Source organism: Rhincodon typus, chromosome 7, assembly GCF_021869965.1.
Source record: "Rhincodon typus isolate 14 chromosome 7, sRhiTyp1.1, whole genome shotgun sequence".
NCBI classification, from domain to species: domain Eukaryota; kingdom Metazoa; phylum Chordata; class Chondrichthyes; order Orectolobiformes; family Rhincodontidae; genus Rhincodon; species Rhincodon typus.
This window is the reverse complement of record NC_063338.1, coordinates 86,874,593-86,897,168: the sequence shown is the minus strand read 5'-3', so window position 1 is coordinate 86,897,168 and position 22,576 is coordinate 86,874,593. Positions and strand designations below refer to the sequence as shown.

The 22,576-nt window shown below is 41.8% G+C and overlaps 1 protein-coding gene across 1 annotated transcript in view; it reads right to left on the bottom strand.

Moving 5' to 3' along the window:
* LOC109930579 (contactin-associated protein-like 5) overlaps positions 1-22,576 on the bottom strand; it is a 1,093,911-nt gene that overhangs the window by 522,584 nt on the left and 548,751 nt on the right. The window contains exons 9-10 of the mRNA XM_048598831.1: positions 14,507-14,656; positions 4,956-5,127 (exon numbers count right to left, since the gene is read on the bottom strand). Of these exons, the coding sequence (XP_048454788.1) occupies positions 4,956-5,127; positions 14,507-14,656 (322 nt within the window). The remainder of the gene's footprint in view (positions 1-4,955; positions 5,128-14,506; positions 14,657-22,576) is intronic.

Sequence of the window (22,576 nt, the reverse complement as noted above, 5' to 3'; positions counted from 1 at the left end):
GAAATGTCTGAAGAAGGGTCTAGGCCCGAAACGTCAGCCTTCCTGCTCCTCTGATGCTGGTTGGCCTGCTGTGTTCATCCAGCTCTACACCTTGTTATCTCAGTTATTAGTATAAGATGGATTTATGCATAATGTTGCAACTTAAGGGTCAATCCTGTATACATTTTAATGTAGTCATGGAGTCATATAGCATGGAAAGAGACCTTTTGGTCCAACTAGTCCATGCCGAACATAATCCCAAACTGACTCACCACCAGCATCCATTTGAAATCCACTGACTCCCACAACTATCTCGACTACACCTCCTCTCACCCACCCTCCGGCAAAAATGCTATCCCATATTCCCAATTCCTCGTCAGCTGCATCTGCTCCCAGTTAAGGCACTCTACTCCAGGACATCCCAGATATCCCCCTACTTTAGGGACCATAATTTCCCCTCCTCTGTAATTAAGGATGCCCGCAACCGCACCTCCTCCATTTCCCACACTTCTGCCCTCAAACTCTCTGCCCCCAACAACAATAAGGATAGACTCCCCTTGGTCCTCACGTACCACCCCACCAACCTCCGAATACAACGCATCATCCTCCGACATTTCTGCGACCCGCAATCAGACCCCACCACCAAAAGGATGCTTCCCTCCCCTGTCCACTTTCTGCAGGGACTGCTGATTCTGCAACTCCCTCGTCAGCTCTATATTCCCCACCAATTTCTTCACCACACCCAGCATTTTTCTCTGCAACCACAAAACGTACAACACCTGCCCCTACACCTCCCCTCTCATCTCCATCCAAGTCCCCAAACCATCCTTCCAGATCCGGCAGAGATTCACCTGTACTTCATCCAAACCTGATCTATTATTGCTCCAGATGTGGTCTCCTCTACCATCGGGGAGAACAAACGCAGACTCAGGGTCTGATTCGCAGAGTATCTGCAGTCTGCGTGCATCAACCAACCCGACCTTCCAGATGCCATCTATTTTAATTCTCCCTCCCACTCCCCTGGTGACACGTCCATCCTTGGCCTCCTCCTCTGTCAGAGTGAGACCAAACGTAAACTGGAGGAACAACACCTGATCTTTTGCCTCAGGACCTTAGAGCCCAATTGCCTCAATATTGACCTCACCAGCTTCAAATTCCCTCCACTCCCAGCACTATCCCATGTCCAGCCCTCCCCCTCCTTGTCACCTCCCTGACCTGACCTAACCTATCCATCTTCCTACTCACCTGTCCGCGACACTCTTCCCAAGGACCATTCACAGTACCCTCCAATTGCATCTACCTATCACCATCTCTCTTACACTTCTCACAGCCCCAATCCCTCCCTCTATTTATTTCTAGGCTCTCCTCTTCCTTCCCAGTACTGACAAAGCGTTTTGGCCCAGAACATCGACTTTCCTGCTCCTTGGATGCTGTCTGACCAGCCCCACACCTATAGATTTATAATCCCAAACTGAACAAGTTCCATCTGCCTGCTCCTAGTCCATATCCCTCCAAACCTTTCCGATTCGTGTACTTAATTAAGTGTCCCTTAAACATAACGGTGCCTGCATCCACCACTTCCTCAGGAAGTTCATTCCACATGTGTACCACCCTCTGTGTAAAAATATTGTCCCTCATGTATTGTTTAAATCTCTCTCCCCTCACCTTAAAAATATGACCCTAGTCTTGAAATCCGTCATCCTAGGGAACCTACCATTAACTCCATCTACACCCCTCATTATTTTACAAACCCCTGCAAAGTCACCTCTCAACCTCCTATACTCCAGCGAAAAGAAGTCTCATCCTATCCGGTCTTTTTTCATAACTCATACCTTCCATACCTGGCAACATCCTGGTAAATCTCTTCTGAACCCTCTCCAGCTTAATGATATCCTTCCTAAAACAGCGTGCCCAGAACTGGATACAGTACTCCAGAAGAGGCCTCACTAGTGTTCTGCACAACCTCAACATGACTGTCCAATTCTTGTACTTAAAGGGCTGAGCAATGAAGACAAGCATGCTGAATGCCTTTTTAACCACCCTTTTTAATTGCAACCATAATCGCTGTATAAAGCACTTGAATGTATATTATTTTGCAAATATACTCTGAAATATTTATTTTCATTATCACTGATGTTACTCCACATGTAATGGTTGCTTTCTGGGTGTTGTATATGTAATAAAAATTCTTGAATACATTGTCAATGCCAACTGCTCTGGAGCCTGAGAATTAGACAGTCTCCAATTTAATGCACAATAAAATTTCAACCTTTAAGAAAGGCAAACAAATGGTACAGCATGAGTCAAGCTCATGTGGAGACATACAAGGTCACTCAATGTCTCACACTCTCACACCCAACTTGAATCTTGTAACTGCGTGTCACATGCATACGACTCAGAGGATTATTACATAGTTTTACATACACAAGCCCATGTGTTCACTGAAATTAGAGGTATGTGGGGTGGTTATAAACATACTGTAATTGGAATAATTCATTTCAAAAGAGAATGGGGCAACCAAAAACTATTAAGCACACCTCCTGGTGATCATTCAATGCCATCTTGCAAAAGGTGCACTGATGCAAACCTTAGCAATAACAGAATCAGAATTTGTCATGAGCAACGAGCAACACAGCAGGTTGATAAAACATGGCAAACTGTGGAACTGCAACTCAACAGAAATTTGTGCCAGAGCCTTCAAGCTGTGTCCTGAAAGACTCAAAGATCAGCAGTCAATATGGTATTCTGATATCAAAAGAACTGCTTTGCCAGTTGCTATACTGTTCATAAATCCAGGCTCCTGATGTGGTTGCACAGTCTTTTTGTTTTGCTATTTATTCTAATGGGATGTAGGCACCATTGCCTGGGCCAGCATTTACTGTCTGTTCCTAGTTGCCCTTGAGAAGATGTTGGAGAGCTGCCTTTTTGAACTGAGATGTAGAGGTGCTGGTGTTGGACTTGGGTGCACAAAATCAGAAGTCCCACGACTCCAGGTTATAGTCCATCAGATTTATTTGAAATCACAAGCTTTCAGAGTACTGCTCCTTCATCAGGTAAAGTGAGAAAGGAGCAGTGTTCTGAAAGCTTGTGATTTCAAACAATTCTGATGGACTATAACCTGGAGTCGTGGGACTTCTGATTTTTTTTTGAGAACGGCTACAGTCCATGTGCCATAAGGATACCCACAATCCCGTCAATGAGGAAATTCCAGGATCTTGACTCAACATCATCGAAGGAATGGCGGTATATTTCCAAGTTAGGATGGCAAGTGGCTTGAAGAGGAACTTGCAGGAGGTGGTATTTCCATGTTCCTGCTGCACCTGTCCTCCCAGGTGGAAGTGGCCATGGGTTTGGAATATGCCATCAAAAGAGCTTTGGCGAATTACGTGGAAGATGCTCATCAGTCAATTAAATGGGTCATAGCGCAACATTTGAATCCCATGTAACAATGTTCCCATCTCAATGTTCTTACAATTAACAGGGAAAAAAAATAGGTCAGGATCTTCCCATTGTTGGAACTAGGTTTGAAAGTGGGAGAGTTTGTAGGAGGGGAACACACGGCAGTGCAGATAAGAAAGCTCACTGGATCTTCCCGCAACCAAGGAGTGGATTAGTTGTTGGTGGCCTTCCTGCTGGAATTAGAGATCTGGACAACAAAATTCTGATTAACAATGACAAGCTGGCAGCTCCCAAACTCAGTGGCGCCACAGCAGACATTGTAGCTAATGCCAGTACTACTCTTTCCCAGACATGCAGGATGGAGTAAAAACAACAAATGCAAGGGATCCCCTTGGTCAGACAGCATCTATGGAGAGACAGCAAGCTGACGTTTTGAGTCTAGATGAATTGGTCAGAGGATAGTCAATGTTACTTGACGGGGTGAGGGTGGTATCTTGTGTGGTGGGCTGCGTTAGGGTCAAAAGGAAGGGCAGACAAATGGCCTCGAGTGGCCAAACTCCTGTCCCACGTTCACTCTTATTGTGCATTGATGAGAGCAGATGGAGAGACTTCACAAGCTGACAGCCTGTCAACACTGGTAACCAGTTGGGTAGGCCAATCATTTTAAGTCCTGCCTGCAGTTGAAATAGTTGTAGCTTAGCGGGGGCCGCGGTTCTTTCGTAATCATTAATTGGCCGCTTAAAGACGTCAACTTGCAATAGGGCAGGAACTTCATTCGGGCAAAGACTGGAAGGTAGTAGAGTTCAGGCTTCCCATCATAAGACCATAAGACATAGGAGCAGAAGCAGGCTATTCAGCCCATCTAGTCTGCTCCACCATTCAGTGAGAACATAGCTGATACAATAATCCTCACGTGACTTTCCTGCTTTCACCGATAATCCTTGATTCCCTTACTGATTAAAATTCTATCGCACCCTTGAATACACAGAATGACCCAGCCTTAACAGACCTCTGCGGGAAAGAATTCGACACATTTATTCCCCTCGTAAAGAAGAAAATCCTCCTCATCTATATCTTAAATGTGTGACCCTCTGTTCTGAGGTTATGTCCTCTAGTCCTAGACTGTCCCGTAAGTGAAACAATCTTTCTGCATTTACCCTGTTAAGTTCTTTAAGAATTTTGCATGTTTCAATGAGGTCATCTCTCATTCTTCTAAATTCCAGTGACTGCAGGCTCACCTATTCATTCTCTCCTCACAAAATAGTCCCTCCATACCTGGTATGGGCCTAGTGAACCTTCTCTGGACTGCCTCTAATGCCAATATATCATTCTTTAGATAGATGGCCCAAAACTATTCACAATATTCCAGCTGTGGTCTGACTTGTACCTGAAGTGTAATTTTAGTACAAGTTCTCTTCTTTCATACTTCATTCCCTTTGAAGTAAAGAGCAATAATCCATCTTGCCACCAAGCACACTGCCTCAGGGCCCAGAAGTTTCCAAAAAAAAAGCACTCGCACAAAAGGAGATATTGCATTCAATTTAGCTATTTGTTGCTGTAGTAAAGAATACAATTACCTGTCTTGAATACCGCATATGTCTATATGGAGATCAGAGAAGTTTCCCTGTAAGCCTTGTTGCACCAGAATGAGATCCACTGCTTGGTTGTCGATCAATATAAGCCTCATGCAGCCTTCAAATGTACCAAATGGATTTAAACAATCCACAACAGTTGCATTTTCAGGACAACCTTTGAAGGAAACAAATATATGTTAAAGAGAATGATGACAAGGGATATTTGTAAACATCCAAAAAAATAGCTCCAGGCCTATTATGCTTGTCTGTTTTAATTCCCAGAGAGGGCAGAACAAGACCATGGCTATGAAGATAGTTATAATAATTCATTTTGTAGGATTTGAAGGATAATTATTAATGTGTAATGGCTTCATATATAATGCAGCAATTTAAGGGTTAGTGGAGACCATGGGTATGGAGGGTGCTGGCAAAGAAGCCTTGATGAGTTTCTTAAGTACCTCTTGTAGATTGTACACACTACTGCGTGATGATGGTGGAGGGAGTGAATGTCGAAGGTAATGGATTTGGTGCCAATTAAGTTTTGTCCTAGATAGTGCTGAGTTTATTGAATGTTGTTGGCACTGCACCCATTTAGGCAATTGGACAGTGTTCCATCACACTCTTGACTTGTATTTTGTATTTAGTGGACAAGCACTGTGGAGATAGGAGGTGAGTTACTAGCTGCAGAAAGCATGCCTCAATGACTACCGACCAGTGGGTCTGACCTCCATAATTATGAAGTACTTCGAGAAGTTAGTCATGGCTCACATCAACTCCAGTCTACCAAATTTTCTTGGTCCATGCAATTCGCCTACTGGCACAATAGATCCACAACAGATGCCATTTCCCTGGCCCTCCACTCATCCCTGGAATATCTGGATAACAAGCATTCCTATGCCAGGCTCCTACTTATTGATTACAGAACTGCCTTCAAAGCCATAATTCCAAACAAACTCATCTATAAACTTTGAGAACTAGATAGCGACTACCCCCCCTCTACAACTGGATCCTTGACTTCCTGACCCATAGACTGTAATCAGTACATGTAAGCAACGGCACCTCCTCCACCATAATCCTCAACACCGGTGGTCCGCAAGTCAGCGTACTCAGCCCCCTACAATAATCCTTACACACTCATCACTGTGTGACCAAATTCTGCCCCAACTCCATTTACAAGTTTTCTGACGACACCACCATTGCAGGATCTCAAACAACGAGACCGAATATAGGAAACAGATTGAGTGTTCAGCAGTATGGTGTAAAGACAACAATCTCTACATCAATGTCAGCAAAATGAAGGAGCTGGTCATCGAATTCAGGAAGTGGAGTGGAGGGCACGCCCCTGTCTGCATCAATGGTGCTGAGGTGAAGATGGTTGAGAGCGTCAAATTCGTGGGAATGATGATCACCAACAATCAGTCCAAGTCCACCCACATGGACCCAACACTCAAGAAAGCACAACAATATCTCTATTTCCTCAGGAGACTAAGGAAATGCAGCATGTCCACAAGTACGCTTACCAATGTTCATAGATGCAGCATAGAAAGCATCCTATCTGGATGCATCAAAGTGAGGTACGGCAACTGCTCTTCCCAAGACCGTACGAAACTACAGAGAGTCATGAACACAGCCCAGTCCATCATGCAAAACAGCTTTTCATCCATTGACTCCGTCTATTTTTCCCTCTGCATCAGGAAAGCAACCAACATAATCAAAGACCTCCCCCACACCAGTTCTACTCTCCTCCACCCTCTTCCATTGGGCAGAAGATACAAAAGTTTGAATTCACACATGAACAGATTCAAGAACAGCTTCTTCGCTGCTATTATCAGACTTGTGAACAGATCTCTCAAATGTTAATGTTGATCTCTCTCTCTCTGCACCTTCTCTGTGGCTGTAACACTGTATTCTGCACTCTGTTCTGTTGCCCTACGCATTTAGTACGGTATGATCTGCCTGTATAGCATACAAAACAACACTTTTCACTGTATTAAGGTACATATGACAACAATATATCAATCAATTAATATTTATACAAGCATTCCAATTCAGTTTCTGGTCAATGCTAATGTATTCATTGGTCATAATGCCACAAACAATGCAAAGTATTTCTTAAAAAGGAATAAAAACAGAAGTTTCCGGAAAAGGTCAGCATGTCTGGCAGCATCTGTGAAGAGAAATCAGAAGTCATTTCTTCAAACACTTCTGAGGAAGGGTCACCTGACTCAAAACATTAACTCTGATTTTTCTTCACAAATGCTGCCAGACTTCCTGAGTTTTTCCAGCAACTTCTGTTTTTCTTCCTGGTTTATAGCATCCGGAGTTCTTTCTTAAAAAGGATTGAGAAAGTAAACTGAGCATAGCTGGAAGAACAGAGCAAAAGTCATCATTGTGGAGGTTTTGAAAACAGGAAAAGATGTAAAAGGTGAAGGCGCTTTCTCAGTTTCGCCCAAAAAACCTCACAGCTGGTCAAATACTTTTGAATCATAGGTATCCTTTCAATACAGTGAAAACGTTCCAGAGAGCCGATCAACAGGAACTGAATGATTTACCAAAGATGGACAGTTAACAGAATCTAGCCTTGGAAGAAGAGTGTGAAAGTGGAATGCCAGAATGGAGCAGGTTGGAGATGTATAATAGGAAAGATCCATGGAAGGATTTATCAAAGTGGATTGTGTTATCATGGCAGTGCCAATAATCTATGCACTGGCTGCTGAGTGGAAAAGGATATTCATCGGAATGCAAGTATACACTAACTTTACAAGAAACATCATTGGAGCTAGCAAACTAAACTTAGACTCAGATGTAAAAAATGCTGAAATAGAAAAATAGTGTATTAAGGTTGAAATTCATCAATCCTGTCTCTTGTCCTATCAGCTGAAAGTGGGCAGATGTCAGGTTATTTGCATGCATGACTACACCATTGTCCAGCAATGCTTCTCTGCTGTTTTACAACCGTGTGGACCTGCTCTTACTGATCTATATGCATTCAGAGCATCACTCAAATAAAAGCAAAATACTTTGGATGCTGAACATCTGAAAGAAAAACAGAAAGAGCTGGAGAAACTCAGCAGTTTTGGCAGCATGGTGTGGAGAGAGAAACAGAGTTAATGTTTCAAGTCTGAAATGCCTGCTGAGTTTCTAGTGTTTTCATTCCAGAGCATTGGTTGCCTCTCTTCATGCTCCTGCACTATTACCTCAGATAACTCAAAGAATTTATCCCTGGACTTTCTCCTATTACTATTATGTGCTGCCTTTCTATAATACCGGGCAAAAGCACAGTGTTAGTCTATACACATAAACCAACAACATACAGCTCTACCTCACCACCAGCTTTCTTAAAACCTCACAGTTCTCAAACTATCAGACAGCTTACATGACATCCAGTGTGGAATGAACAGAAATGGTCTCTCATTTTATATTCTGAAGATTGATCTAAGACACGCTTTCAGCATCTGCTCCAGATTCCATTCCCGAGCTATCCATCCTTCTCTCTGGTAACAGTGTGAGATTAAGCCAGTGTATTTACAATCTTGGTACCATATTTCGCCCAGAGGTGAGCTTCTGACATCATACTTTCCCATATGAAGACTGTCTTTTTCCAACCCTACATCATCATATGTCTTCTTCCCCTGTCTTAGCTCATCTGCTGCTGAAACTCTCATTCACTCATTTTCACCTCTTTGTTTGATGACCCCAATACCCATATGGTTGATCTCCCACATTCTGGTCCTGTAAATCCCAGGTTATCGTAAATTTGCTGCCCTTAGCTTAATTCACATAGCACTAAACCATTCACTTCTTAACTTTGTGTTCACTGGCTTACAATGGACCAAGTCAAAGAACATACAGATTTTATAATATCCTCCCTTTCATGGTTTGAACCTGCCTATCTTCATAATCCAGCCCAAAATCTCTGTGAGATACCTGTATTTGTCTTATTCTGATTTTCCATGCCCAATTTTTATTAACACCACCATTCATAGCCATTACCTCAGTTACCTTGATCCTAAGTTCTGGAGTTCCCTCCAAAACCTCTCTGCCTCTTTGCCTTGCTTTCTTCCTTTAAACCACTGCGAAAAAAAAAGAACTATGTTTTGATAAATATCTTACTTGCTGTCTTATTTAACGGCATAAGGTACTGTAAACTGCCTTGATATGTTTTATTATTTATGAATGCTGATATTGTCTCACTTTCTATTGTGTTCCTTGCCACATCCAGGGGCTTCAGTTTTCCAGTTGAGCTTGGAATAAATGTATATACCATACTTTACATTTTTGGGGTTTGGATTTTAAATGGAAGTCTATGGTTTGAGGTTAGTTCTGTGGAGGTTCTCTTAAAATAGGTCAAAAAAACATTTTGGAACAGTTTCCTGAGTGTATCAGTTGGAAGTAAGCAGATGACTGCAGTTACATGTATAGGAGAACTCCTGTTGGGTTCATCAGTAAAATATTTATAATGTTGGGTTCATGAAAGGGAATGCAGACTCATTCAGTCAATTAAGTTAGTTTTGACTTCAGAGCAAAATCTTCAAAGTTTTAGTTCCGGAGAACCAAGTTCTTTTCCGTTCAGTTCAGGGAAACAGTTACCTCAGCAAAAATGGTTTCTATTTTGTGCAGCTTCTAAGAACAAAGTTTTGGATAGAAATTTTCAAGCTGTCAGAACTCAAATGGTTTAGGCCATGAGACCTGTCAGAGACTAACACCAGTAGATTCAAAAAGGAATCATTAAATAAAGGTCTCAGTAACCTTAGAGAAAGAAGGTGGAAAATAGCAGTTAAGTAAAGTCTTTAAAAAACTCGGAGGAAGGATCGATATTTCTCTGGGGTTAAGCCTCTGCTACAGTTGGTATTGAAACTTAGTTTTGATGGTTGTGTTAAGATCCTTATATCTTCTATATCTAGATCAGAGTGTTTATTTATTCTTTTGTGTTCGAATGTTTCAGTGACTAATTAACCAATTAACCAATAAAAAGTAAATATATGACATATCAAGCCAGGTTTCATTTTGGAATCTGACTTGTCCAGTGTTACCAATAGCTGGAATCATAACAAGCTGAATCTCAATTCAATTTGATATTTGTGGCTCCATCAAGATTCATCCAAGTAACTATCTCAGCAGTGCAGAAAAACAGCTTTAGTATCACTCGAGCAGTTGGAAGTCTTACGGTCTTTGGTATTCTCTTTGCATTAAAAATTGACCTAACCCGCATGTTGGAAAGAATCCATTTTTCTTGAGTGACAAATTATTTATGAAGCATTAATTTAGGTTTACTGTCAATGATAACACAATGTCTGCTCGTGATTAGTAAAAGATTAAATCTGTCTGTATTAGCTTCTATTGTTGAACAAGCTACTTCACCTAATCATATAAGTTTTATGGCAAAGAAGGGGCCTTTTGGCCCATCGTATCTGTGCAAGCTCTCCAAATGAGTACAAGTGCCATTTTCTTTTCTCCATTCCCCTTTTCATTGTTTCAATTGAAGCAATCACCCAATGACTTCTTGAATACAATACTTGATCCTGCCTCCACCATACCTCCGGGCAGTGCATTCCAGACACAAGTCACTTAACATTCTGTCTGGTTTCACACACAGAAGAATGGACAATAATCCCAAGGTCTGCACTGCCCATCAGACCAATCTCCACTATTAATATGATTGCGAGAACTAGGAGCAGAAGGAACCCAATCAGCACCTCAAACCCGTTCCACAATTCAGTAAAATCACGGTTGATCTGATTATGGCCTCCACTCTACTTTATAGCTCTCCTGATACTCACTGAGTCTCTTGTTAGTCAAGAATCTATCTACCTCTGTACTAAAAGTATTCAACAGCTGCACAATACCTTTTTGTGATTCATGTGGCAGGGCACCCAAATTCCTTTGGATCTCAGAGTTCTGCAATCTTTACCCATTTTAAATCACAGCCTCGCAGTACCATTGACCAGAAGTACAAATTAAGCTTGTCGTAAGTGGTTACAACAGCGCATTAGAGATTGGGAATTCTGCCATGAGTAACTCTTCTCCTCACTCGGCAAAGCCTGTCCTCCATCCACAAGGCACACGTCAGAAGTGTTAAAGAATCCTCTCTACTTACCTAGATGAGTCTAGCTCCAAAAACACTCAGGAGACTTCACATCCTGCAGGAAAAAGCAGCCTACCTTACTGGCACCCCACCAACCACCTTCAACATTCATTCTCTCTGCCACTCATGCACATTGGTAGAAGTGTTTACTGTCTACAAGATGCATTAATACAATATAGCTTGGCTCTTTCAAGACTACCTTTCAAACCATTGATCTCTAGAAATAGAACACAGAACATAGAACAGTACAGCACAGTACAGACCCTTCGGCCCACGATGTTGTGCCGAACTATTATCCCACTAAGATCAATCTACCCTGCAGACCTTACGTTCTACTATCCTCCATGTGCCTATCCAAGAGTCGTTTAAAGGTCTCTAAAGTATCTGACTCCACGACCACTGCCGGCAGCGCATTCCACACGCCCACCACTCTACCATCTAAAAGGACAAGGACATGGGAACACCATCCATGTACCCTTCTGAGCCACACGCCATCCTGACTTTGATCTCTCAGTCAAAACCTTGGAGCCATTTTCCAAAGCGTACTGCAGATGTTTCTCCATTCCATGGACCATAGCAGTTTAAGAAGGCAGCTCACTGCCACCTTTTCAAGAACAAATAGAGATGGGCAATAAATTCTGGCCTAGCATTCACGAATAAGAAAAAAAGGCATGCTTTTCTAATTATTTATGTGAAAGTGGACAAACGTACGTTTACCACATTTTATCTGCCAAATTCTTGCTGACTGACTGACTTAACCTATTAGATCACTTTGCAAACTCCTATGTCCTCTTCACAATTTACTTTCTGATCTGTCTTTGCATAATCCTCAAATTTAGCAGCCATACATTTGGTCCCTTCATACAAGTCATTAATGTAATTTGTAAATATTTGACACCTTGCACTGATTTGTATGCCTTAACACTCGTAACATCATGTCAAGCTGAAGATCACACATTCCTGCCTAGACTTTGTTTCTTGTTGACCAACCAATCTGTGCTAATACGTTAACCCTACAATTGAGTCCTTATTTCCTGCAGTCAGGTTTGTTTGGAAACTTGTCTCCAGGAAATCGGAGTGCACCAGATCCACAGGTTTCCTTCGATGCGTATTGCTCGTCAAATGACAATAATAAATGAATCAAACAGGATTTCCCTTGCATGAAACCATGTTGATGCTGCCTGATGGTATAGAGATTTTCTAAGTGCCTTGCTGTAACCTTCTGAATAATAGGTTCTAGCATTTTCCCTAAGACAAACATTAAGCTAACTGACCTATAGCTGTTTGTCTCCTGCTTCTCTGGAATGCAGCAAGTACATTCATTGTATTCCAACCTGATAGGGCTTTCCAGATTCTAGGAAAGTTTTGAAAATTAGAATTGATCATTCAATTTCTTAGCAGTCATTTCTTTTTAGACCCAAGGATGAAATGCCTCAGGAGTTAGGGATTTAATTCAAATAATTTTCTCAGTTCCCTTATAAATGCCATTGTTTTAAGTTCCTCCTTCCTTTTTGCCTTTTGATGTGCCCTTATTTCTGGGAAGATATCCTCTACATGAAGATCAATGCAAAATATCTGTTCATTTCATCTGCTGGATAGGAAAGGAGTAGAAGGTAAAGAGGCAATTACTTTGAATAGCAGGAAATACTGCTCACTGTAATAATATGTACTTGGTCAAGGATTCTTATCCCTGTCCCTCATGATTTTTGTTAGGCAATGTTACTAAGAGTTACAGAAGAGAGGTTGTTAGAAGCAGCTAAGAGACAGAGAAGCCAAGTTCTAATTGCAGAGTAAAAAAGACGAAAGGGTCAGAATAGCCTGTATATCATCACTTGCCGAGCTCCTCCAAACTTTTATGCCCATGTTTATTGGTTTCTTATTTCCCATTGCATTTAGAATCATAGAATTTTACAGTACAAGGCCATTGAACCCATCATGTCTGCACCAGTTCCCGAAAGAACTACCCAGCTAGTCCTGTTCTCCAGCTCTATCTCCATAGCCATCTAATGTGATCACATTCAAAAATATATCCAGCTCTCTTTTGAAACCTCCTATGGAATCTTCCTCCACCACTTTCCCAGGCAGCACATTCCAAATCCTAACAACTCTCTGAGAAAAGAAGTTTCTCCTTATCTCACTCCAAGACTTAAAACTCTATTATTTTCATTTTAAAATAGTTACATACTGTCACATTAACCCTTGTTTCAGTCTTCCCATCTCTCCATCTGCCCACTTACCTTTGTCTCTTGACCAATGTGCAATTTCTCTTTCTCCCTACTTCCTGCTTGATTTTTTTGACAATCCATTCATAAATAAACTGATGGAAGGTCTATACTGTTAAAGGGACAACAGCAAGTTCCTGAGTTTTCTTCACCAGCTGAACATAATTTTTTCAAATATTTATTTGAACAAATTATCAGCTGATTACATTTGAAGATATATCCACTTCCTATGTATTTTAAGTGTTATTTAGCAGTTACATAATGTACCTGTCAAGTTACAGGAAAACAACCTCTCTCTCAATGTCGGCAAAACTAAGGAACTGATCATTGACTTCAGAAAGAAAGGAGGAGAACACGCCCCCATCTATGTAATTGAACTACAGCATCAAGTTCCTTGGAGTGACAATAACCGACAACCTGTGCAGGACTTCCCACATAAATGCGTCAGTTAAGAAGGCACAACAACACCTCTTCTTCCTCAGGCAACTCAGGAAATTTGGCATGTCCATTAAGTCCCTCACCAACTTCTACAGATGCACCATTGAAAGCATACTGTCCGGGTGCATAACGGCCTGGTACGGCAACTGCTCTGCTCAGGACCATGAGGAACTACAGAAGGCACAGCCCAAACCATCACGGAAGCCAACCTTCCATCCATGGACTCCACTTACACGGCGGAAAGGCTGCCAACATCATCAAAGACCCATTGCACCCTGGTAATGACCTCCTACAGCCTCTTCCGTCAGGCAGAAGATACAGAAGCCGGAACACATGCAGGAACAAGTTCATGAACACCTTTCTCCCAGCCATGATCAGACTGATGAACAGATTCTAGCCTCAAATAACCCTGATCTTGCTAACATTGATCTCGCCTAGTGCACGCCCTGTGCAATGTGACCTTTATACTTCTGTGTATGTCTTTTTGATCTGTACATCCTTGTTTACTATGATATGCCTGTACTGCTCGTAATCAAAGCTTTTCACTGTACTTCGATGCACGTGAAAATAAATCAATCACATAAAATAAGATTTCATGTTTACTGCACAGTTATCTATTTTGGTTGAGAACAGTTTTTTTAAATACCCATGTATGAGTTTCCATTGTCAATCATAAAGAGATACGGTTCAAATTCTATTGAAGTGTTCTGAAGCATTAGAAACAAGAAGAGAGAAATAGGACATGTTAAAAGTGAATTAACTCAGAAAGGTTACATGTGAAATGATGCAATAAATGGATAAGCACTTACCTCCAAAATAATATCTGCTTCCAGAGTAAATCTGCATCTGTATGGTTGAATGAAAGGTTGAGGCGGCATTGTTGTCTAAAATGATGCTAACACGATTCCTTCTGGCGTTCAAATTAATAGAATGCCACAGTCCGTCATTTAGATTGTCACCTGGAAAAATCAAATGCCTGATCAACAAGGAAGCACAATCCTTCCAGGAGATGTTCCACTTATAGAGTAAAGACAACTGTCTATTTGATGAGATACTGTGGCACAGTAGTTAAATTTAAGCTCCCAAAATGGGGCACAGGACGAGGTCTCTTCCAAGCTTATGAGAGGTCGGATAGGTGAATGAACAACCCACTCAATCCTAGGAAGCAAGGTGACCAATTATGTCTCTTAATGTGGCCAATAGGCACAGAATCATCTAGATTTTTAGGTTTGATTTTGATGGTCACATTTGCAAGGTCTTAGGAAAGCTGACTGTTGATCAGAAGTGAAAATATTAGACAGATTGTTTGTGTCTTTCAAACTCTGCTGGCTGCCCAATGTGAACAGCTTTGATGTCCTTATCCAAGACAAGATGTATTGGCATTGGAGACAGTCCAGAAAAAGGTTCACTGGATTGATTCCAGGCATGGAGGGTTCTTATGAGGAGCATGGAGTGGTTTGGGCTTGGGCTTTGCAGTTTTGAAGAACGAGCAATGACCTTACCGAAACAAAGAAAACTCTTAAGGGACTTGTCAAGGTAGATGTGGAAGATTGTTTGCCCTTGTGGGAGAATCTCAGAGGAGAAGGCATAATCTCAGAACAAAGTGCCACTCAGTCAGGACAGAAATTAAGAAGAATTTCTTTTCTCAGAGGGTATGGGTCAAGTTGCCACAGTTTTACCAGACCACAGGGCCGCTCTCTTATTAGAGGAAGAGCTGACTGGTAATGGTTTAATATGATGGTCACCATGCCTCAGACAACGGGAGAGGTTGAGAAGGAGAATCCTTCATGGTAACCTCAGCCAATGTGGGAATTGAACCCACACAGATGGCATCACTTTGCCTTGCAAACCAGCCACCCAGTGAATCTGTTGTATTCTTTACCATGGAGGGCTGTTGAGGGCTGTTTTAGTTAACTACATTCAAGACTGTGACAAATAGTAAGGGAATCAAGGGTTATGAGCGAAGGCAGGAAAGTGAGTTTGAGGATTATAAGCCATGAATATAGAATGGCAGAACAGACTCAATGGGCTAAATGGCCCACTTCTGCTCCAACTTTGGATGGTCTTACAAGGAACAGGAGCTACCCCTCAATACACACACCAATACAGCCTGAATCCTTTGGATGAGATAAACCCTGACATGTCAATACCCTGTCTAAATACAAGGAAGCCTTATCTGACCCACCATTACTGCTTACCCCATCCCAGACAACAGGGTTGTAGAGTCAGTAGCAAAGTCCCTTTCATCAGAGCCACAGGTTAGGGTTCAGTGCTACCATTCCCTCTCCTAGGACACTCCTGTGACTCTGCAATATTATGGTGGCAATGACAGCCTCCTTCCCTGCGACTGTGGCTTTGAATGTTGATGGGGAGCCAAGTCTTTCAATTAGGTTGCTAATAGTAGGGAACCTGTCAAAGGTCCTCATCACATTGCCAACATCAGGGCCATGGCTTAAAAGCTAAGGGCTATAATAATGGTTTTCTAACAATGTAGGAGCATTTTATAACCAATGAAACAGCAGCCTAGGAAACAAGTCAACCAATTTGCACACAGTAATCTGCTACGAACAGTACTAAAAGCTGGATTTCTAAAAATAAAATTTGATTGAGGAAGAAATATTAACTAGTACATGAGGGATAACTCCCCTGATCAATTTCAAAGTCATGCCATGAGAACTTTCACATCTACTCAAGAGTGCAGACAGCCTTTTTATAATGTCTCATCTGAAAGACGGTACCTCCAACATTGTCCTATAGTAACACCAGCCTTGAATTTTGAACCCACGACGTTCTGATTCAGAGACGTAACATCTAAGAGTGATTCACCAGACTTCCAACTCCAAATTGAGCATGGTTACTGTCAGTGAATCTGAGTAGTAGCCTCAGAAAAGCACAAACCCTTCCAAAGGGTCAGCAATTAGACATAGATGTGTGCCTGTATGCCCATATACTATCATTGGTGAAGAATGATTGAGAGGACCATTAAAGAGTACGATGCATATCACTAAACATGGAAAGAGCTCAGAACTGGAACGGTGCAGGAGTTTGCGTTGTTCTCACGCATTGTGAAAAAACAAGTTGATGTAAAAATAAATTCTAGTCTCAAGGATCAGCTTGATTCTTTAAGGCACTTTAAGATAAAATTTTAAATGTAGATGTAAAATGAAATAAATTGTAAGTCAGAAGGGTAAAAAGTATTGTGACATTCCCAACAAGTCAAAAATGAGAAACATTAACATTTGAAGAACAGCGATCAAACGAGACTGCAGAAAGTCAACCAACAGTAAGACAGAGACAAAAGTGACTGCTGGTGTATATTGTTTAACGGACGGAAACACAATGATGAACAAAAGCAAATGACGGGAGAATAAACTGAGAGATGGTAACAGGAGGAACGAAGATTAAGATAAACTTTCACGATAAGCAATCATAGAACCCCTACAATGTGGAAGCAGACCATTCGGCCCATCAAGTCCACAACCAACCCTCTGAAGAGCATCTCACCCAGTCCCACCTCGCTACTCTATCACTGTAACCCTGCATTTCCCATGGCTAATCCACCTAGCCTGCACATCTCTGGACACTATGAGCAATTTAGCATGGCCAATCCATCTAACTTGCACATCTTTGGACTACCTAAGATCTAAGATAATTTGGAAAATGCAGAAATAAAATGATAAGAGCTGCCTGTTAAGAAAAACCTCTGAAATTAAGTGCAAGAAAATGCAAATGTCAGTGAAGAAATACCATTAGGAAAGTTGCACAATGCTAAAGGGGTTTAGAAAGGCTTTAACATAAGACAAATAAATGGTTAGAACTGAAACAATTAAGTAAATTTCTTTGTCAGGTTAGCAAAAAGAAATGTCAGATCAAACATGCAAAATAAGTGAATGAAAAATGATGGGTGGACTGGAAAGAAGTGACCCAATAAGATGTTATCCAAAAACTGCTTATTAATATGTTAATTCAATAAAGCTAAAAAACTTTATCAAGAATACAATGCTCTTTCATTGCAGATGTAATGCACTTCAAGGTGTCTGAACGGCATGATAAGGTACTCTGCAAAACTGTATATCTCTTGCTATCAAATTCTTATGGTGTAAAAAGTTTAGATATTCTTTTGATTTGCACTTCAAAATTGTTTGGTGTTAAACCAGTTACAGGGTTGTACTAGCCACTCTTTACTGGGCAATGCAGGTTGTATATCCATAACAACAGGCCATAATCACCAGTGCTAGCAGAAGCAAGATACAGGCTGTACAGGGTCAAGCTGCATCCTCAGCTCACAATATACCCAACAGATGGTCACCTGCAAAATACTGGCTTTCCAGTACATCTGAACAGCAAGTAACATAACTCTTAAAGAAAACAAAGCGCTACAGATGCTAAAGATCTGGAACAAACATAGAAAGTGCTGGTGAAACTCAGCAGGTCCGACAGCATCTCAAGAGAGAAAAACAGCTAACGTTTTGAGTCCAGTGACCCTTTGTCAAAACTGAAAGCAGCTAGGAAGTGGCAGTGGTTATATTAATGACAGGGTTAGGGTTGGAAAGGGCGAGAGAAAGGAGTGAGTCAAATCAAGGTCGAATACCTCATCCTCAGATCCTCTACCGTGTCATAGAATTAGAGCTGTACTGCACAGAAACGGACCCTTCGGTCCAACTTGTCCATGCCAACCAGCTATCCTAAATTAATCTAGTCCCATTTGCCAGCATTTGGCTCATATCTCTCTAAACCATTCTTATTTATGTACCCATCCAGATGTCTTTTAAATGTTGTATTTGTACCAGCCTCCACCACTTCCTCTGGCAGCACATTCCATACACGCACCACCCTCTGTGAAAAAGTCACCCCTTAGGTCCCTATTATATCCTTCCCCTCTCACCTTAAACTTATGTCTTCCAGTTTTGGATTCCCCTACCCTGGGAAACAAAAAAGGCCTTGGCTATTCATCCTATCTATGCCCCTCATGATTTTATAAACTTCTATAAGGTCACCCCTCAGCCTCTGACACTCCAGGGAAAACAGCCCCAGTCTATTCAGTCTCTCCCAATAAATTTTCCAAACCCAGCCACATCCTTTTAAATCTTTTCTGCACCATTTCAAGTTTAACAACATCTTTCCTAGAGCAGGGAGACTAGAATTGAACACAGTATCCCAAAAGTGGCCTAACCAATGTCCTATATAGCCACAACATGACATTCCAACTCCGACACTCAATGCACAGACCAATAAAGGCAAGCACACCAAACACTTTCTTCACTACCCTGTCTACTTGGGACTCCACTTTCAAGGTCTATTTGTTTGGCAATACTCCCCAGGACCCTACAATTAGATGTATAAGTGCTGCCCTGATTTGCCTTTCAAAAATGCAATACCTCACATTTAACTAAATTAAAGTCCACCTGCCACTCCTCAGCCCATTGGCCCATCAGATCAATGTCCCATTGTACTCTAAGACAACATTCTTCACTGTCCACTATATCACCAATTTTGGTGTCATCTGCAAACTTACTAGCAATTCCTCCTTTATTCGCATCCGCATCATGTATATAATTTTTTTTTTCCTTTATTCATGAGCGGGATGAGGACATCGCTGGCTAGGCAGTATTTATTGCCCATCCTTCATTGCCCAGGGGGCAGTTCAGAGTCAACCACATTCCTGTGGGTCTGGAGTCACATGTAGGCCAGACCAGGTAAGGATGGCAATTTCCTTCCCTAAAGGACATGAGTGAACTCGGTGGGCTTTTCCCTGACAATCGGCAACAGATTCATGGTCATCATTAGATTCTTAATTCCAGATATTTTATTGAATTCAAATTGCACCATCTGCCATGGTGGGATTTGAACCCGGGTCCCCAGAATGTTACCCGGGTCTCTGGATTAACAGTCCAATGAGGCCATTGCCTCCCCATATAAGTAACAAAAAGCAGCGGACCCAGCACTGATCGTTGAGCACACCATTGGTCACAGCGCTTTGAGTGCTTTAATTTCTCTGTGTCTGGAGAAAAACAACTGACTCCATTCGAGGAATGGTTCCAACCAGAGCACTATGCAGTGTAACCATGACCTTGCTGAACGTATACTTTGCTGTCTTGATTATATATAACAGCAACAACTACTTGCACTTAGATAGAACTTTTAGCAGAGAAAAAAAAACAGCACAAGATGTTTCACAGCAGCCCTTTTGACACTGAGTCACACACTAAATTATTACGACGGGTGCTTAAAAGCTTACCCTTAGCGGTAGGTTTTAAAGCACATCTTGGAAGAGAAGAGAGTAATAGAGATCCTGAGATGGCCCTTTGGGGTGGCATGGTGGCTCAGTGGTTAGCACTGCTGCCTCACGGCGCCAGGAACCCGGGTTCAATTCCACCTTTGGGTGACTGTCGGTGCGGAGTTTGCACATTCTCCCTGTGTCTGCGTGGGTTTCCTCCCACAGTCCAAAGATGTGCAGGTTAGGTGGATTGGCCATGCTAAATTGCCCATAGTGTTCAGGGATGTGCAGCTTAGGTTGGTTATAGGAGGATAGGTCTGTATGGGATGCTCCAAGGGTTGGTGTGGACTTGTTGGGCCGAAGGGCCTGTTTCCACACTGTAGGGATTCAATGAAAAAAAATGTAATTTGAGAGCTTCAGGTCTCAGAAGCTCAAAGCAGAGGTTGCCAGTTGTATACACAAGGGACCTAGATCTGGCAAAGCATTAAAAAATTGAAAGGTTTGAACACAAAAATAAGAATTCTAAAATCCACTTTAAAATTATAGCCCAACATTTGATTTGCAATATTCAATTCTAATCGGAAGAAATGAGACCTTCAATAACTGACTTTTTTTACACCAAGTACGGAAATACTTAACAGCATTCAACACAAAAGCAGAAGTTGCTGGAAAAGCTCAGTAGATCTGGCAGCATCTGTGAAGAAAACATTAGAGTTAATGTTTTGGGTCCAGTGACCCTTCCTCAGACCCTTCCACTGGACCCAAAATGTTAACTCTGATTTTTTTCTTCACAGATGCTGCCAGACCTGATGAGCATTTTCAGCAACTTCTGTTTTTGTTCCTGATTTACAGCATCCGTGGTTCTTTTGGTGTTTACTTAACAGCATTGTTAGGGATAACATAATGCCATTGCAGCAAAGAAACTTTGCTTCTTCTCTCTGAAATCACATAGGACCAGCCCCTAGAAATGACAGAGACTCTTGGTTCATTATTCCATCTTGGTATTCTTAAGTCAGTAAGGTGGCACCTTGTGTACCCTCTTACTAGTGTAAAGAAGTGAGCCCTCACCATGATGGTAACTAAAAAGCTAACCTCAACCTAGATGATGGACATGGGAGGGAAGTGACCATCCTGGGCATGTTGGATACCTCTCTTGTATTCATTGGTTAGAATCACAGAATTGTTACAGTACAGTCACCCAATTGTGCCAGCACTGGTTCTGCTATCAAATGCCAATCCGCTACCTCTTCCCCATAGCCCTGCACACATTATATTTCCAAATAATTACCTAAACCCCTCTTTATTGCCTCAATTGACAGAATCATAGAATGATTCAAACAAATGTTTCATATCAGATATTTTGCCAGTGCCCAGAAATAAAGTTTACTAATGAGTACTTAGAGACAGGGGATGCATTTGGCAGCCTTCATATTTGGATAAAAGCTGGATCAGGAAAGGTGGGTGAAAGCCCAGTGGAACAGTTTCCTAACACTTCAGCTCAAGAACAGAGTGTCGCCATTACAAACTACTGCAACAAAAATACTCTGTATCCTATAGGAAGGATGTGGAAGCATTGGAAAGGGTGCAGGAGATTTACCAGGATGTTGACTGGTATGGAGGGAAGGTCTTATGAGAAAAGGCTGAGGGACTTGAGGCTGTTTTCGTTAGAGGGAAGTAGGTTAAGAGGTGACTTAATAGAGACATACAAGATGATCAGAGGATTAGATAGGGTGGACAGTGAGAGCCTTTTTCCTCGGATGGTGATGGCTAGCACGAGGGGACGTAGCTTTAAATTGAGGGGTGATAGATATAGGACAGATGTCAGAGGTAGGTTCTTTACTCAGAGAGTAGTCAGGGCGTGGAATGCCCTGCCTGCAACAGTAGTAGACTCGCCAACTTTAAGTGCATTTAAATGGTCATTGGATAAACATATGGATGATAATGGAATAGTGTAGGTTAGATAGGCTTCAGATTGGTTTCACAGGTCGGCGCAACATCGAGGGCCGAAGGGTCTGTACTGGACTGTAATGTTCTATGTTCTATGTTCTATGTTCAACTGTCAGTTCGTCCCTCTGGTATCCGTGAACCCACTCTCAACCATCACAGGTTGTATACTTCGCCTGTTTATTTCACAAATGCATTGTATCTAAACTGCTGCTTCTCAATAAATATATGAAAATGACTAAAATAGTCAGCTTGCCTGTCTTAGGTATCTGTTGCTGTCAAAACTAAAATCTGACACACTCAACATTGGCTAGACAATGTACAAGATGATGAGAGGCATAGATAGAGTGGATAGCCAGAAACTTTTTCCCAAGGCGGAAATGACTATTACGAGGGGCATAATTTTAAGGTGATTGGAGGAAGGTATAGGGGAGATGGCAGAGGTAGGTTCTTCACACAGAGAGTGGTGGGTGTGTGGAATGCGCTGCCAGCAGTGGTAGTGGAGTCAGCTACTTGAGAGACTTTTAAGCGACTCTTGGATAGGCACATTGATGATAGTAAAATGTGGGGTATGCAGGGTAGTTTGATCTTAGTAGGATAATAGGTCAACATTGTGGGCCAAAGGGCCTGTATTGTGCTGTACTGTTCTATGTTCTATTGGCTACACACATTGTGACGATACTATAGTTTTAAGAGGTGTATTTTGTCCTTCTTTGCA